At 46.4% G+C, this 16,979-nt stretch overlaps 1 protein-coding gene, 1 long non-coding RNA gene and 3 other non-coding genes across 5 annotated transcripts; 1 reads left to right on the top strand and 4 right to left on the bottom strand.

Annotated features, from left to right (window-relative positions):
- Positions 1-799: 799 nt before the first annotated feature.
- Positions 800-2,722, bottom strand: LOC131487925 (uncharacterized). The gene is made up of 2 exons (XR_009250009.1): positions 1,889-2,722; positions 800-920 (listed from the first exon to the last, which is right to left on the bottom strand). It is a non-coding gene; the product is annotated as an uncharacterized LOC131487925 (long non-coding RNA).
- Positions 1,676-1,758, bottom strand: TRNAL-UAA (transfer RNA leucine (anticodon UAA)). Its single transcript has one exon. It is a non-coding gene; the product is annotated as a tRNA-Leu (tRNA).
- On the bottom strand, positions 2,111-2,196 carry TRNAR-UCU (transfer RNA arginine (anticodon UCU)). The gene is given in 2 exon segments: positions 2,111-2,146; positions 2,160-2,196. It is a non-coding gene; the product is annotated as a tRNA-Arg (tRNA).
- On the top strand, positions 2,479-2,551 carry TRNAV-UAC (transfer RNA valine (anticodon UAC)). Its single transcript has one exon. It is a non-coding gene; the product is annotated as a tRNA-Val (tRNA).
- Positions 2,723-12,975: 10,253 nt separating the features above from the next.
- LOC131487916 (olfactory receptor 4D9-like) lies at positions 12,976-13,911 on the bottom strand. The gene has a single exon (XM_058689116.1). The coding sequence runs from the start codon at positions 13,909-13,911 to the stop codon at positions 12,976-12,978; it is 936 nt and encodes a 311-aa protein (XP_058545099.1).
- Between the last annotated feature and the right edge of the window lie 3,068 nt (positions 13,912-16,979).

Raw genomic sequence — 16,979 nt, 5'->3', positions numbered from 1 at the left:
TCCCTGATCCTGTGTTTTCTACAGATCCCAGCAGAGAAAGGGTAAAAGCACAAATTTTCTTCCCAGCATGGGCGGGGGTGGGGTGGGGGGAGGAGAGGATGAGGGGGAGTCCCTCCACTCCACGTCTCATGGTTTGGGAGGGGAATCGCTCTATTGAAAAACCACAAATGGATAAGGTACTGTTCACAAATGAGGATGTGGATCCCTAAGAATCAGATGACAAGTCTAGATTCTACCAAGAAAACCAAAACCAGCTTCCGCCCCCCACCTTACCCCCCGGAGAGGAGCTGCCTGTGCTAGGAAGTCAGTCTTGGGGGGCTTAGTGAGCCTTTGGCCTAACCTCAGCTTCTTACAACAGGGCTCTGTTCACAGGGCCTGCTCAGTACAGTGCTGAGTGCGAGAGAGCGGGAAGATCTGCTTCCTGCTCTCCTGAGACAAGACTAGATCGACAGGTACCAAACACTGAGAACCAAAGTCTCAAACTGTATGTCCTCGAGCGTTAACAGTGTGAAACCAGACTACTCAGCATAGAGAGGGTTCACTGATGCCGGAGCTGTTTACATGTCATTTAACAGCTGCAATGCTTTTTTCCATTCCCTTCCGTCCTCCCCAAACCCCTAGTCTTCAAATGCCATCCTCTCCCCACTTTCCAAGTTCCGTTGGTTTGGGAAGTTCCCTCTGAACTTTAAAGACAGGGATGAGGACTTGTCCAGAGATCCCTGCTTGATCCTCTCCAGATCGGGTTACTCGCGCTGGGGGCCTCTGAGGCTGTCACTCCTGCTGCACTCACCACAACCTACCTTCAACACCTGTCTAATTGGGTCAGTCTTCCCTCCTCCAATGTTTCTGCTGGGAGGCAGACAGTCCCTGTGTGTCCCCGGTGCCTGGTCAGTGGCTGGCACAGATCAAGCTCTCAAAACCTGTTGTGGAATGAATGAGGGTCATGGGTCACGGGAAGGTTTTAGTGAAGATTTGGAGAGCAGATTTTGGGAGTTCTTGGGAGTTTTTGATTGGTAGAGAGAGGGGGAGAACCTTCCTGTCAAGGTGAATGATTTCCACAAATGGAGTAACTCTGCCCTGAGAAAGTTCTATGCCACTCTATTGGGCCTCCCTGTTTTATTTACTTGATAGCGCTTATTTCCATCTGAAATTCTGTTTATTTGCTTGTTTATAACCATCTCTTCCCTCTGTCACTCTGTGATGCAAGTGCCACTGGACAGGGATCTTGTTGGTGAGGACCTTGTCTTTTTGTTACCTTTCTTTTTCACTTTTCCTTTTCCAAAATTTTTTGCATTCCCATAACCCCGGCGTTTAGAACAGCACTTGGCATACAGAAGGATCTTAAGAAATAACTGTCGACTAATTTCAAAGGGTGAACGTTTTTACTCCCCCCATCCCAACGTAGTACAGTTTTACACAGACCCTTTCTTTCAGTTTTCCAAACCATCAATTCTGAATTTGCTGCTACACTTTCCGTGTCTGGCAAAAATACTAACCCTCAGAAAAAGAGGTCATTGCCATGTAACCATTCTGGCCGTCTTGGTTACTCTGGTTCCATCATAGTCTCTCAGCCTAGTAAGATTGAAAACACACAGAGGGTCCTACTGTTTACCATCTCGAAAGCCCTGGGGAAACTCGAAGAATGAGTTCGTGTTTGGAAAAGCAGAAGAGCTGTTACCAGAAGTGGGGTTCGAACCCACGAGGATATAAATCCATTGGATCTTAAGTCCAACGCCTTAACCACTCGGCCATTCTGGTACGCTACAAGCTTGTGGTTACTTTTCGTGAACTTGAACAATATAGAGTTATGGAGGTATCCAAACAATTAAAAATTTGGATTGAGATGTAAAAGGACAATGTGGGGGCGAAAAAAATCTCCGAAACTTACCAGGTCGTGCCAATTTCTCCGCCTCCAGTCACCGGAAACCCTGGGGCCCCCTGAAGGCGACTGGGAAGACTCGGGTGACAGGTCTCCCAACAACTTCACACGAGAACCCACCACAGGGAGTTGGGATGAGTTTCCTTCCTTTTCATAGTACGCGAGTGAGATGGGGAATTTTAAAGGTGTTAAGGTGGGTTTTTTTCTTCACTTCCCTTACCAAAACAAAAGCGACTCTGGTGGGACTCGAACCCACAACCTTTGAATGCCTCCATCTGTCTAGAAGTCCAATGCGCTATCCATTGCGCCACAGAGCCAGGCAGCTGGACCCTTCCGCGCTGCTTACATCAAGGCAGGAGCAACGTCTGCCCCGGGACACCCGCCGCGGGTCCGGCCGCGCCTTCCTTCTCGGAGAAGTGGCGGAGCCCCCGCAGCCGAGGAGAAGCGTGGGTGGGAGCTGCGCTTGGCGGCCGGAGATCCTTCTGATAGTTCCTCTCCGTAAGCGATCGCTGGGCATCAACTCTCAGTCTCCTCCCACACTGGAAAGAGAAAGGTCTTTATGTGCACTTATTTCACCCTGGAGAGCTTCCGCAGCGCGCGGTTCCATAGTGTAGCGGTTAGCACATCTGCTTTACGCGCAGAAGGTCCTGGGTTCGAGCCCCAGTGGAACCATGAGGCTGTAATCATCCCTTTTAGCGATGTTTTCAGGTTTTGTTTTGTCAGCCAGATCTTGAGCTTTACTCCGGGAAGCGAGAGACACCGCGGTTCCGCCGGGACTTGGCGTTGCGCCAGGCCGCGTGGGCTCCGGACCGGTGGGCGCCTGCGCAGATCGGCCGCCGCGGCTGCCCCCGGGTGGCGCCTCTGGGGAGGTGCAGGCCGCCGGGCCGGGCTCCGGGCGCGCGCAGCGCTCCTCGGCGTGCGCAGCGCTCCTCGGCGTGCGCAGCGCTCCTCGGCGTGCGCAGCGCTCCTCGGCGTGCGCAGCGCTCCTCGGCGTGCGCAGCGCTCCTCGGCGTGCGCAGCGCTCCTCGGCGTGCGCAGCGCTCCTCGGCGTGCGCAGCGCTCCTCGGCGTGCGCAGCGCTCCTCGGCGGCCGCGCCTTCCCGACCGCAGTCCTGCCTCCCGGTGGCCGGGCAGGAGTCCTGGGCCCACCTGCTCCTCCGCCATCTTTAAAGGTGGCGGCCACCGCTCCGTGAGGGGATACCCGGAGGGCCACCTCCTTCTTTTGTTGATCAACACCAACTCCACTGACCTCATTGTTTATTGAAATTAAAAATCTTTTTGAAAAATTACATGCACATGTTAAAGATTTCAAAGAGCTCCACGTGTCTTACAGTGATGTGCCCCTTTCACAAAGCTTGTCTCCTTGACCAAACTCTAGCCCAGCTCCTCTGAGCCCTCCTGTCAGCGAGGTCTGTCAATCCCGGCCTAGGAGGACTTGAACAAACAACAACGCTGAGTTTCTAGCAGCATCTCTAAGGTGACCCTAGGTCCACTTACAGTGCTGAGAAGACTGGCCAAACAGTTTACTGTTGGTTCCAGCCAACGCCTGACACAGGGCCCCTGTGTTTCAGCCTCTGTGGGAAGGTAGGAGCCTAACTTCCTTAGAGTTAAGAACCAGTTAGCAAACCCACATGAGGTTTTCAGGGACCAACTCCACCTGCTTCCAGATTTTTGTAATTTTCGCTTCCCTGGGTCTACTGAGCTGCCATCACTCGCCTCCCTGTCCCCTCATGTACAAATCGAAGGTGAGTGCAGTTGACGCTGGACACTTTTCCCTCTTGCCATAGTATATTACGGATTAGAATCTGTGCTGTTCCCTTTAACTCGTGTCCAGCTTTCTCTTGGATACCTCCTGCCTTTCAACTGCTGGGAGTTTCTTTTGTGACCCTTCCGAGCTATTCTTTGCTCTCTCCAGTGTAGACGTGCATTTCCTTTATTAGCCACTTTGGATTTTTGTCCAAAAGATAGCATACGATTGGTACTGCTCCCCTCAACCCAACACTATTCTGGAAATCTTACTATGTCGTTCTTAAGTCTGCTCGATCTTTGACTTCCAGCGTTTGGATGTACCATAATTGTTTACTCTGTGGTATTTGATGAACAATTAACCTGTGGTCCATCTTACGATGCTGTGGTGGATTTCCTTGTTGATTGGTTTTGGGGTAGATCAACATAAAGAGTAATAATAGCAAAATCTTGACTAGGCGTTTCCTACGTGGTTAAGGCAGGAGACTCAGTTGACTCAGGGGATACTCAGGATGATTGTGTTATGATCTAACCCATTTGGGAGACGAAGAAGAAGCATAGAGAGGGTGATTGCCCAGGGTCACACTGGCCAGGGACAGAACAGTGTACCAACCGAGGCAGGCAGAGTAGTGCCTTTTTGTTTTAGAAAAGGAATTGCCAGGCATATGTATGTTATATTTCTATGAATGCTTTCACCTCCAAAGAGCTTGGACAATATTATATTCCCACCAACGTGAGCGTGCTTTGCTTCATCTCAGTCTCTCTTAAATAAAAAGTATTAACGGGCTTTTGGGTCTCTCTGCCTTTTGAAAGGGGAAAATGTCTCAATTTACATGTCTTTTATCAGAGTAAGGTTGAATATTTTTTCATATGCTTAAAAACCCATTCTCTTTCCTCCCTATCTTCCTTTTTCCCTTCCTCCCTTCCTTCCATCCTGCAATCTGTTCAATCCATTTGTACAGTTTTCTATTGTATTGTTAACGTTTTCTTATTGATTTTTTGGTGCTTTTTATAACTATAGATTTAGATATGTTTTGCAAATGTATTTCCCAGACTTGCTGTTTGCCTCTTAATTTTATTTTTGCTATTTTGTGCTATGTAGCCATTTAAAACGGCTAATGTAGTCAAATTCATTATCCTCTTTTTTATTTATTTTTTTTTGGGGGGGGGGCTTTAAAATTTCTAGCCTGGAAAGTGCTTCCCCATTCTGAGAGTATATTCCAAAAGTGATGCTATATTTTCTCCAGATTATTATTTCCTTAAAATTGATCTGTTACATCGTTGGTCCTTTTGAAATCTCTATAACTAGTGCTGTGGTCTGAATGTTTGTGATGCCCCAAAGCTCATATGTTGAAAGCTAATTCTCAGGGTGAAGACTGGGGGGTGGGGGGGCTTTGGAAGGTCCTGAGTATAAAACCTTATGTGGGATTAGTGCCCTTTTAAGAGAGATGCCAGAAAGTTCCCTCACCCCCTCTGCCATGTAGGATGGCAAGAAGGCAGTGATCTATGAACGAGGGTGTGGCATTCTCACCAGACACCAAATCTGCTAGTTCTTTGACTTTGGTCTTCCCAGCCTCCAGAACTGTGAGATGGGTTTCTGCTGCTTCTAAGCCACCCAGTCTGTGATATATTTGTTACAGTAGCCTGAACAGACTAAGACACTGGATAAACCATGAGACAGGGACATTAGACCCCTATAGAGGGATTTTATAAATCACTCTGGAGGATTGGGGTGTGTAAATCAGTCAACTTGGTAAAAATCACATAGTTTTCAAAAATCAGACTGGTTCTGCCTGTCTCTAGCTTCAAGTTCCTTAACATCCTGTCCTTAGAACTTTCCAGGAGTTCTGCTGATGTCGGCTTCCCTTCTGGTACTCATTGGGCTCATCAAGCCACCTTCCTTCCGCTTTTCTGTGTTGCGTCGGCTGGGCTCCTTCCCTTCTCACAAAGGGCATAGCTTTGGGTGGCGTAGCGCAGACTGTAGAAGCTCAACCTGTAGACTCCAGAGCCAAACTGTGGCTTCAGTTCCTGGTTCTGTTGCTCCTGGTTGTGTGACCATGGCACAGTACATAACCTGTCTGTGCTGTGTGACACTGGCTTAGTTGCTTAACTGCTCTGTGTCATAGTTTCCTCCTCTGTAAAATGCAGATAAAGCTCAGGTGAGATTCTCAAGAAGATTGAGTAAATTACTGTATGTGAAACATTTTATTTATTTATTTATTTATTTATTTATTTATTTATTTATTATTTTTAGAGACAGAGAGAGAGGCAAAGGGAGACAGAGAGAGAGAGAGAGAGAGGGAGAGAGAGAATCCCAAGCAGGCTCCACACTCAGTGCAGAGCCCAGCTCAGGGTTAGTGGGATCATGACCTGAGCTGAAATCAAGAGTCAGTGGCTCAACCGACTGAGCCCCCCAGATGCCCCTGTACATAAGTATTTCAAATGAAATGTATGGGGTAAACACTTAGCAAATGTCATCTATCATCATCATCATCATCATCATCATCATCATTATGATTTGGCAGATAAGTCTGGTAAGTTTAGGTAGAACAGTATGGTTTTCCCATAGGGACATTTTAATTTTTTAATTTTTTAAAAATGTTTATTTATTTTTGAGAGAGACAGAGAGCAAGCAGGGATAGGTTCCACGCTATCAGCACAGAACCCACCTCGGGGCTCCGTCTCACGAACCATGAGACCATGACCTGAGCCGAAATCGAGAGTCGGACGCTTAGAGGACTGAGCCCCGCCCCCCCCCAGGCGTCCCTCCCATGTGGTTTCTTTCACTTAGCAAAACGCTTTTGAAATGTATCCACGTTGTTGCGTACATCGGAAGTTCATTCCATTTTCTCGCTAAGGGCTTTTCAGTGGCATGGCTGTGCCACCATTTGCTTACCTATTCGCCGGTCAAGTCTATTCGGTTTGGTTCCAGTGTGGGGATTATGACTAAAGCTGCTATGAACATTTACACATCCAACTTTGTATAAATGGGTGCTTTCATGGCCCTTGGGTAAATACCTACGAGTAAGATTGCTGGTAAAATGGTAAGTGTGGGGGCGCTGGGGGGCTCGGTAGGGGAGGGCCTTCTCGTCTTCAGCAGCACCTGCTGAACAATCTCATGGCACTGAAAGTTAGAACGTGACCTTATTTGGAGACAGGAGTTTTATAGAGGTAATTGCACTACAGCGAGGCCATTAGGATGGGCCCTAGTCCCGTATTACTGATGATCTTATGAAAAGGGGAAGCAGACAGAGGACAGACCATATGAAAAAACAAAGGAAGAAGACTGAGCCCCTACAAGGCAAGAAGAGAGGTCAGTAAATGCAGAGCTCACGCTCTGAGCACTTAGCATTTTCTGAAAATACCCTGGTGGGGGGGTGGGGGGGGCACTTGGGTGGCCCAGTTGGGGACTTCAGCATGGGACTTCAGCTCAGGACAGGATCTCTCAGTTCGTGAGTTTGAGCCCCACATCGGGCTCTCTACTGTCAGCTCAGAGCCTGGAGCCTGCTTCGGATTCTGTCTCCCCCTCTCTCTGCCCCTCTCTTTCTTAAAATAAATAAATAAATAAATAAATAAATAAATAAATAAATAAATAAAATGGTTTGGTGCAAATGTTCATGTCTTTAGCAAAGGTGCACGTTGCCTTTGGCCTCAGTTCTTTCTCAAAGTCACGTGGTTTTATGATGTGATTTTTCAGTGCCATGACGTTGTGCAAGACGTAAATGCTAGATGAAAACTTGAAGGCCCTCAGTCCTTTGGGAGCCCCACTGTCCCCTATTTTCTTGGACTTTCAGCCTGCTGGCATCTCCCGGGTTATTCAGACAGCCCCACTGACCTTCAGGATTTAGAACGTGGCTCCTTTTAGTGGCTGTCACCCATCCCCTGCGTGCTGACACTGGACAGGGGTAGTGAAGGGAGCAGAGCGGAGCACAGGCACGCTGTTCCATATTAATGGGTCTGAGGGTTTGGTAACTGGACCTGATGGTCTGGGGGGCTTCATATGTGCCCAGTGGTTTTCGAGCTCTTTTCACTGGAACACGTGCTAAGAAATACGTTTTATTTACATCAAGACCACTATACTCAAGTAGAGTGAAATAAAGATTTCAGGAATGAAATAGCCTGAAATAAAGGTTTCAGGAAATGATGCTTTATTATTATTATTATGTGAAGAATTCTGTGCCTTTTATTCTACCCTAAACTATTTAATTTAAAAAAAGTGCACGCGCAGACCTATTAACGACTCACACCCCTTAGAGTTTCTGCAGTTTGAAAAATACTGACCTGGGGGGGCACCTGGGGGGCTCAGTCGGTTAAGCATTTGCCTCTTGGTTTTGGCTCAGGTCATGATCTCACAGTTCCTGGGATCAAGCCCCGCATCGGGTGCCGCACTGACAGTAGGGAGTCTGCTTGGAATTCTCTCTCTCCTTCTCTCTCTGCCCTTATCCTGCTCACACAGTGTCTCTCTTAAAAATAAATAAATAAACTTAAAAAAAAATAAAGAAGACAATTAAAAAAAGACAAGACAAGAAAAACACTGACCTGGAGCAGTGCTGTCAAAGTGTGGTGAAACACAGGCTCCTCACACCAGGACCACCGGAAAAAGGATGTGGATTCCTGGTATCCAGGAAGACTATTGATCTCTTCACTGGTGCCTGGGACTTTACATTTTAAGTAAATGGCTAGATGATTCTGTGCCCGCTGAGGTTTGGGAACCACTGGCCCAGGAGCACATTGGCTGCCCTCGCAGAGGCTTCCAACTGTGATCTGTGGATCCCTGAGGACTACAGTGGATGTACCTCAGGGAAACATCTACAGAGTGGCTTCTCTTGATCTGTGTGTGAGTTATGTGCAAAGTCGTTTGTCTCAAAGAAAGATCTGAAGTTTGGAGGAAAGAAATGCATGTGATAAGGGTTTTGAGGCTTCATCTCTGGAAGTAAAAAATTTCAGTTAAGTTCTTTCTGCCAAAGGCAGAATCATGGAAGGGGAATGGCTCCCTTTAGAGGTAAGGAAATTACAAAACACTTTGCTTCGTAGAACCTAGTCCTGATTGAAGAGGAGCTTTCTCAGAAATACAGCTTCCTGGGGCGCCTGGGTGGCGCAGTCGGTTAAGCGTCCGACTTCAGCCAGGTCACGATCTCGTGGTCCGTGAGTTCGAGCCCCGCGTCGGGCTCTGGGCTGATGGCTCGGAGCCTGGAGCCTGTTTCCGATTCTGTCTCCCTCTCTCTCTGCCCCTCCCCCGTTCATGCTCTGTCTCTCTCTGTCCCAAAAATAAATTAAAAACGTTGAAAAAAAAAATTAAAAAAAAAAAAAAAGAAATACAGCTTCCTAATGTGGGAGATATTGAACAATTTAGCAAAAACTTAAATATCTTGTATTAGAGGGGTGCCTGGGTGGCTCAGTTGGTTGAGCACCCGACTTGAATTCAGCTCAAGTCATGATCCCAAAGCAAGGGATTGAGCCCCATGTCTGGCTCCACGCTGAGCGTGGATGGAGCCTGCTTAAGATTTCCTGTCTCCGTCTCTCCCTCTCCCTCTCTCTCTACCTCCCTGCCCCTCTCCCCTGTTTGCACATGCTCTCTCTCTGTAAAAAAAATATATATATATCTTGTATTAGAATTCATATGTTAAAAGATTGTTGTCCAACAAGACATTCTCATCACCTTAAAGGAGAAGAAACATATTTGCTTGAGAAATGGATTTTAATCGATACTACTTGTCTGTAAAGTACCATAGTCTTTTTGTAAAAAAAATTTTAAATGTTTATTTAGTTGAGAGAGAGAGAGAGAGAGAGAGAGAGAGAGAGACAGAGCATGAGCAGGGGAGGGACAGAAAAGGAGGTAGACACAGGCTCCAGGCTCTGAGCTGTCAACACAAAGCCCAACACAGGGCTCAAACCCATGAACTGTGAGATCATGACCTGAGCTGAATTCAGATACTTAACCAATTGAGCCACCCAGGCACTTCTAAAGTACCATAGTCTTTTGGGACTGCCATAATCAATTGATTTTCTCTTAAAAGTAAGTGTGTGTGTGTGTGTGTGTGTGTGTGTGTGTGTGTTTTAAAATTGACATGCTATATATATATTTTTTCCTGTACTAAGCAGTCTATATGTAAGCATACATGTGTATATACAGGACACACACACATATTTTTTTTTGTCTCGTGAATCCTCAATTCATTATTTACCTCTTATTTTTTTTTTCAACGTTTTTTTGTTTTTTTTTTTTTTTTAATTTTTGGGACAGAGAGAGACAGAGCATGAACGGGGGAGGGGCAGAGAGAGAGGGAGACACAGAATCGGAAACAGGCTCCAGGCTCCGAGCCATCAGCCCAGAGCCTGACGCGGGGCTCGAACTCACGGACCGCGAGATCGTGACCTGGCTGAAGTCGGACGCTTAACCGACTGCGCCACCCAGGCGCCCCATTATTTACCTCTTAAAGACGAAATGCTAAAAGAGTGTATAAAGAAAGGAAGTTTAAGTTTTAAGAAAAGCATGATTTTTTTGTAAACAAAGTGATTTATAAGGAGGGGGGGTAGGAGGATGAACAAAGTAGGTGAAGGGGATTAAGGGGTACAAACTTCCAGTTATAGAATAAGTAAGTCACGGAGATGAAAAGTACAGCATCGGGAATATAGTCAGTAATATTGTGGTAACTTTGTATGGTGACAGGTGGTGACTACACTTACTGTGTTGAGCACTGCTGGTTAATGTACAGAGTTGTTGAATCACTACGTGTGCACCTGAAACTAATAGAACGTTGTATGTCAACCATACTTGAATAACAAAACTTTCTATTTTATTATTATTTTTTAATGTTTATTTATTTATTTTGAGAGAGAAAGAGAGAGAGAGAGAGAGAGAGAGAGAGAGAGAGAGAGAGAAAACGGGGGAGGGGCAGAGAGAGAGAATCCCCAGCAGCTTTCGCACTGTCAGCGTGGAACCCGATGCTTGAACTCATGAACCGTAAAATCATGACTTGAAGTGAAATCAAGGGTCCGACGCTTAACCGCCTGAGCCACCTAGGTGCCCCAAGTAATACTAATGAAAAAAAAAATTTAAAGTAATTTACAAGGAAGAAAATATCTGCTACTGTTGACAAAAGAACACACTGGTTAGGGCAGAATGTGATTCTGTATTCTGGTTCAAAAGGAAGTTTGAATTGTTCTTGCTGTTTTTGTAACATGGGTAATTTGATACAAAAGTCAAGGCTGAGGTCAAAAGTGAGGTGAATGGTTTTAATTCTAGGCAGGAAGTAACAACTACCCCAAAGAAGCAAATGTAGATCTTTTAAAAAAGATCTTCCAGCTTTGGTGTAACAGCCATGAGTCCAGGATCTGGCATAAGCACGTGTGAATTTTGTTACTAGTGTTTGCCTTGCTTTGCTGTGCTGAAGGGTTCCACCCTTCTGCACCTGGGTCTCTTGGGCTACCTTTGGACTTGGAGTCACCCCCTCACATCCACCCACTGCAGCTTTCCAGTTCTACATTTCCTCTACCCTCGGAGGACACCTGGCGCCTTTGACTAATCCAATCCAACAAACCATCTGAAATGAATCCCCAGAGGCATACCCCTGAAAATAGACTCAGAGATGCCCCCTTCCCACCGTCAAGACCAGCAGATTGCTATGGCCATCCGGAGACGTATCTAACTCCGGAAGTGGTGGCATTCTATCTAGCTTGTCCCCCATGAACTGTGTCTATCTTATGAAATATTCTAAGAGCAGGGATTTCAAGCCAGCACCAAGGGAGGAATACTAGGCAGTGTTAGAGATGTTTGGGATGGGCTATATTTTGGCAGGCTCCCCTTACTTGTGTTTTTCTTGGAATCGGGCAGCGCAAATGGCTCTTTGCTTCTTTTACTTCATGCATCCATCAGAGATTGCATGGGAGATAAGCCTGGGATCCAAATGCAACCCAAATTCTAGTTGACCACCCACTTCATCTCTACTTGACAAACTTAATAGGTTTCCAGGAGACCAACTCAAACAAAATATTGTTTTCTATTCTCTTACAAAGGAGGTCTGGATAATGAAAAATGAGTTTCTTCTTCTTTTTTTAATGTTTATTTATTTTTGGGAAAGACAGAGAGAGAAAGAGGGAGAGAGAGAGCAGGGGAGGGGCAGAGAGAGGGAGAAATCAACTGAAACAGGCTCCAGGCTCTGTTAGTACAGAGCCTGACACAGGGCTTGAACCCACAAACCGTGAGATAATGACCTCAGCCGAAATCGGGACACTTAACCGACTGAGCCATGCAAGTACCCCAAATTGAGTTTATTCTTTAAAAAAAAAATTTTTTTATGTTTATTTATTTTCTGAGAGACAGAGCACTAGCAGGGGAGGGGCAGAGAGAGAGGGAAACACAGAATTCAAAGCAGGTTCCAGGCTCCACGCTGTCAGCACAGAGCCTGACACGGGGCTCGAACTCACCAACCATGAGATCATGACCTGAGCTGAAGTCGGCTGCTTAACTGACTGAATTGTCCAGGTGCCCCTGAGTTTATTCTTAAGCCGTTGTTTCTTGTGGACTTGAGTCAGGCACATTCTAGCAATGCACACAGGATAGGATTCCTTTCTCTGGAGGGTTGGTTGGGAATGAATGGCTGGAAATGATGTTGAAATTCTTAAAGGGGCCCGAAGCCCTCAGGTATTTACTCCTTGGTCAGGTGAAGACAAGCAAACACCTTTCATAATACTAAGCTAGAGGAGAGATGTTTGTGGATGGGCTTGTTTCAGACCCTATCAAATCCCGTATGAGGAAGCAGGAGTAGGGAACCATGCACTTAGCTGAGGGTCAGATAACTCAGATCCAGCCTTGCCTCCACCATTAGTTAGCTAGGAAAACTTTGGCGACACACAAAACTTACCTCAGCTTCTGCAAGGGAAACCCAGAGGCTTCCATAGAAAGATGTACCCTGGGTCCTCCAAGGTTGGCAATGGAAGATGATTTCCACAAAGGGAGGGATGGCTGGGCTTTCTGGCCTTGACTCCTGGTCCCTGGAGATCATTTTGCTAATTACTGGTTGGGCAACAACAGCCAGAGCTCCACAACTGAGAAGTCACTCTCTCTCAGACCTCATTTCCTCACCTGTCAAATGAGGTGTTTGGGTGATGCAAGCTTTGGAGTTTCTTGAAGAGAGGCCAATTTGTGGATTGAAGACTCTAAGTCGTTGACAATTTCACCAAGAAAAAACGTTTCAGAGAAGGCCATTTCAGGACACCCTTATTAGAGGATGCTGTTATAAGACACAGGGGAAACTTTGGCCTCAAGATGGCCTTATTGATTGGGGTCTGCTACTGTGTTGTGAGAGAATACTTTTCAGTTCTGACTTTCAATCTGGACTTCGTAGCCATCTATTCTTTTTCTGAAGGTCCAAGTCTTTTCCTCAGTCTCTTCATGGCTGACTTCATCTCCTGGTTCCTGAGGGTGTAGATCATGGGGTTCAGGACCGGGATGATGACCGTGAAGGTGATGGAGACAGCTCTGTCCATGGGAAGGGCAGTGAAGGGCCGGGCGTAGACGTAGATGCAGGGCACAAAGTGCAGGGTCACCACAGTGATGTGGGCAGTGCAGGTGGAGATGGCTTTCTTTCTTCCCTCCCCGGCGTGAGACCTCAGCATCGTCAAGATGACTGTGTAGGACACAAGGAGGAAGACAAACCATAGTGTAGAGATTAAGCCATTGTTGGAAATCATTAAGACCTCAAGAGCAAAGGTGCTGGTGCAGGCGAGTTTGAGGACCTGGGGAACGTCACAGTAGAAGCCATCAACAACACTGGGTCCACAGAAGGGGAGGGGCAGCAACAGGGAAATCTGCACGATGGAGTGGACAAAGCCCCCCACCCAGGAGGCCACGATGAGGGCAGTACATCGCCCCCTGCTCATGATGGTCACGTAGTGCAGGGGCTTGGAGATGGCCATGTAGCGATCGAAGGCCATGACAGAGAGAGAAAAAATGTCTGCCCCTCCGAGGAGATGGAAGAAGAAGATCTGAGTGATGCAACCATTGAAGGAGATGGTCTTCGTCCTTGACAGGAGGTCTACGAGGACCTTGGGAGCGGTGATGGAGGAGAAGCAGATGTCCAAGACGGAGAGATTGCGGAGCAGGAAGTACATGGGCGTGTGAAGGCGGGACTCGCAGGTCACAGTGACCATGATGAGGAGGTTTCCCAGAAGAGTTGATGTGTACACCAGAAATAACATAAGAAATAAGGCCAAGCTTAACTCTCGGGACTGGGTCAGTCCTTGAAAAATAAATTCTTTCACCCTGGTGTAATTTCCCTGCTCCATTGTGTTATGTTTCTTCGTCTTCAACTACCTAGGGAGAAAATGGAAAATATGAGGTGTATCGTTAAAAACAAAAGGAATGTGAGTTGTAGGACTGGAGTGTCTCAAGGGTTATTTTTGCAGTTATTTTCCTTGTGGGCAAGGATGCCTACAATTCAGGAAGATATCCCCAGTAGATGGTGTGTTTAGAGTTCCTTCAGAGTAAATGAAAAAGTGAGTTTCCAATGGATGTGATTAATCAAAGCACCAAAATCAGCATGCTATTAAATTCTTTTGACCTTTTTTTATGGTTGCATAATTTTACATATCCTGTACCCCTCTTGAAAAGTCCCTAGATGGCCTGAGAAGCAAAGAGGACTCATTCTGTTTTTCAGTGAGAACTCATGTATCTCATTGTTAGGACGTGGGAATCATGCCGGGGAAAAGTATAAAACAGGGCCTGAGACGGTACTGGAAGCTTAGAGCGTCTTGTCTCACCATCTTCCACAGTAGATGATCTGCTTGGCATAGTCTGTTCAAATTGTCACGATGCTTGATGATCAGCACTAAGGCAAGAAAAACCATTTCCAGTTTGCCTTCTCCCCTGAGGATAAAGAGGTTTGCAGCAGCTCATACAATCTGAGCACAAGCTGCTTTTGTTTTCAGTTTTTCTTCCTTTTGGTGGCTTGTTCTCTTTGGTCCACATGGGACTTGGCAAGTGCTAGCCACAGCCCCTGCTCCTCATAATGCTCTTGGCAAAGGCTTTCTCACCGAGGCCACTGCACAAATGGCTGTCTTTTCTTGGGCTCCCCCCCTTCCTAACACCTACATTTGGATGGCACTTCGTCTCACCTATTTGTAGAGGCTTCGGTTTTGTGCAAAAAAGCACGGATTTTAGAACCAGTAGACCTGGATTTGAATACAGACTCTGTCTTAACTGAGTAGGTGGCTCAATTAGTAGGTGACTCTGAGCTTCTGTGTATCATCAGTACAAGTGGGCAGAATCATGCTTGTGTCATAGGGTCGTGAAGTTCGAATGGACTTGTTTAATTCTTTAACCTGAGTTCCCACAGACCACATGTCCCCTCATGCTGCGCCAATTAACATTTTATTGGGCCAGTCTTCTCGCAACGTTATTTGGAAGATGCTGGTACCCTTCTCCTATAAAAGATGGTGTTTTGAAATAATTGCAATGAAGATCAACTATAGTATTTTTATTAAATGTTACTTACTTATTTATTTATTTTTTTTTAAATGTTTTTTTTTTTGGGGGGGGGTGGAGAAAGAGAGAGTGAGCAGGAGAGGGGCAGAGAATGGGGGGACAGAGGATCCAAAGTGGGCTCTGTGCTGACAGCAGCAAGCCTGATGCAGGGTTCGAACTCATGAATCAGGAGATCATGACCTGAGCTGAAGTCAGATATTCAATCCATGGAGCCACCTGGGTGCCTCTCAAATATAGCATTTAAAAAGCAGATACATTCCACACAATGGAATATTATTTAGTTATAAAAAGAAATGAGCTACTGAGGCACGAGAAAACAAGGAGGAAGCTTAAATGCACAATTCCTAAGCAAAGGAAGATAATCTGAAAATATATATACTGTATGATTCCAACTATATGACATTCTGGAAAAGGCAAAACTGTAGTAGAAAAGTTAACGGTTGCCAAGGGCTGGGGTGTGCAGGTGGGGAGGGATGAATAGGTGAGGCACAGGGGACTTTTAGGGATTTTTATTTTTAATCATGGATACATTGTTTTGCCCAGAATTTGTGATCCCTAAAGACCACCAGGGAGCCGAGTCTGATGCAAAAGCAAAGAGCCTTTATTCGAGCTAGCTCGAGCTCAATCCCCTACCTGCACCGACTCGGCGGTGAGATACCGGAGAGAGAGGGAGTTTCAAAAGCACAAAGGTTTTATAGGGATCGCGGCCTTAGCTGATTGGCTGGGAAAGGGTCGTGGCCTCAGCCGATTGGCTGCCAAAGTGTGGTCCCAGATCAGCAATTATCAGCGTGACCTGGAACTTGTTAAAAATGCAAATGTTGGGCCTGGTGGTCACAGACCCACTGAATCAGAAACTCTGGGGGTGGGGCTCAGCAATCTGTGTTTGAACAAGTCTTCCAGGAGATTCTGATGCACCTGAAGTTTAAGAACCACTGTGTCTGAGGTTGTTTAACATGTTTGGCCTCAGTGTATACAGAACGTTTCTCACTGGTCACCTATTAACCATTGGCTGTCAGCCTTGCTGTGCTAGATAAATACCTACCACCAAACACCATCCCCAGAGACTGATTAATTGGTTTGGGGAGGGGTCAGTTATTAAAATGCTCCCAGGTCATTCTAAGCCTGGACAGGGTTGAGGGCTCCTGCCTCTGGCCCCTACCTGAGAGAAGCCCTCCCTCTTCTACTCACACTTTCCACGCCTCTCACACTCCCCTTCCTCCCACCTCAGACTTCGGAAGAATGCATCAATCAGTAGTAGCCTGCTTTCTTAGAAAACATAAGTTACTCAAGGGGGGGGGATGCGTGGTCTGAGGTTTGAGCGGGAACTTCTTTCTGCGGCCATGTCGGGGACATAGTCACTAGTCGGCCAGCCTAGGTCTGCTCTTTCAACATGGCATCACACATTTGTCAGATCCAGAGAATGTACAACACTAAGAATGAGCCCTAATGCAAACTAAGGACTTTAGTTAATAAATGTATCAATCCTGGTTCCTCCGTTGTTAACGAACACAGTGCACACCCATGCAAGATATTGATAGTGGGGAAGCTGGGGCGGGGCAGGGGAGGAGAAGGAGTGTGGGGCTCTCTGTACCTTCTGTTTAATTTTCCTGTAAACCTAAGCTACTCTAAGAACTAAAATCCATTAATTTTTTTAAAAAGCAGATATACCAAAGGATAAAAACGATTTAGAACATTTACATTTGGTAAAGAAACACATTAAAAAAAAAAACTTTTCAGGGTGCCTGGGTGGCTCAGTCAGTTAAGCGTCTGACTTCGGCTCAGGTCGTGATCTCGTGGGTCATGAGTTCAAGCCCCGCGTGGGGTGCTGTGCTGATGGCACAGAACCTTCTTGGGATTCTCTCCCTCTGCC

Source organism: Neofelis nebulosa, chromosome 10 (assembly GCF_028018385.1).
Source record: "Neofelis nebulosa isolate mNeoNeb1 chromosome 10, mNeoNeb1.pri, whole genome shotgun sequence".
NCBI classification, from domain to species: Eukaryota; Metazoa; Chordata; class Mammalia; order Carnivora; family Felidae; genus Neofelis; species Neofelis nebulosa.
This window is presented reverse-complemented; position numbering and strand designations above follow the sequence as displayed.

Excerpts from the sequence above, each read along its gene's own strand:
- LOC131487916 (XM_058689116.1), bottom strand. The coding sequence starts at position 13,911 with ATGGAGCAGGGAAATTACACCAGGGTGAAAGAATTTATTTTTCAAGGA.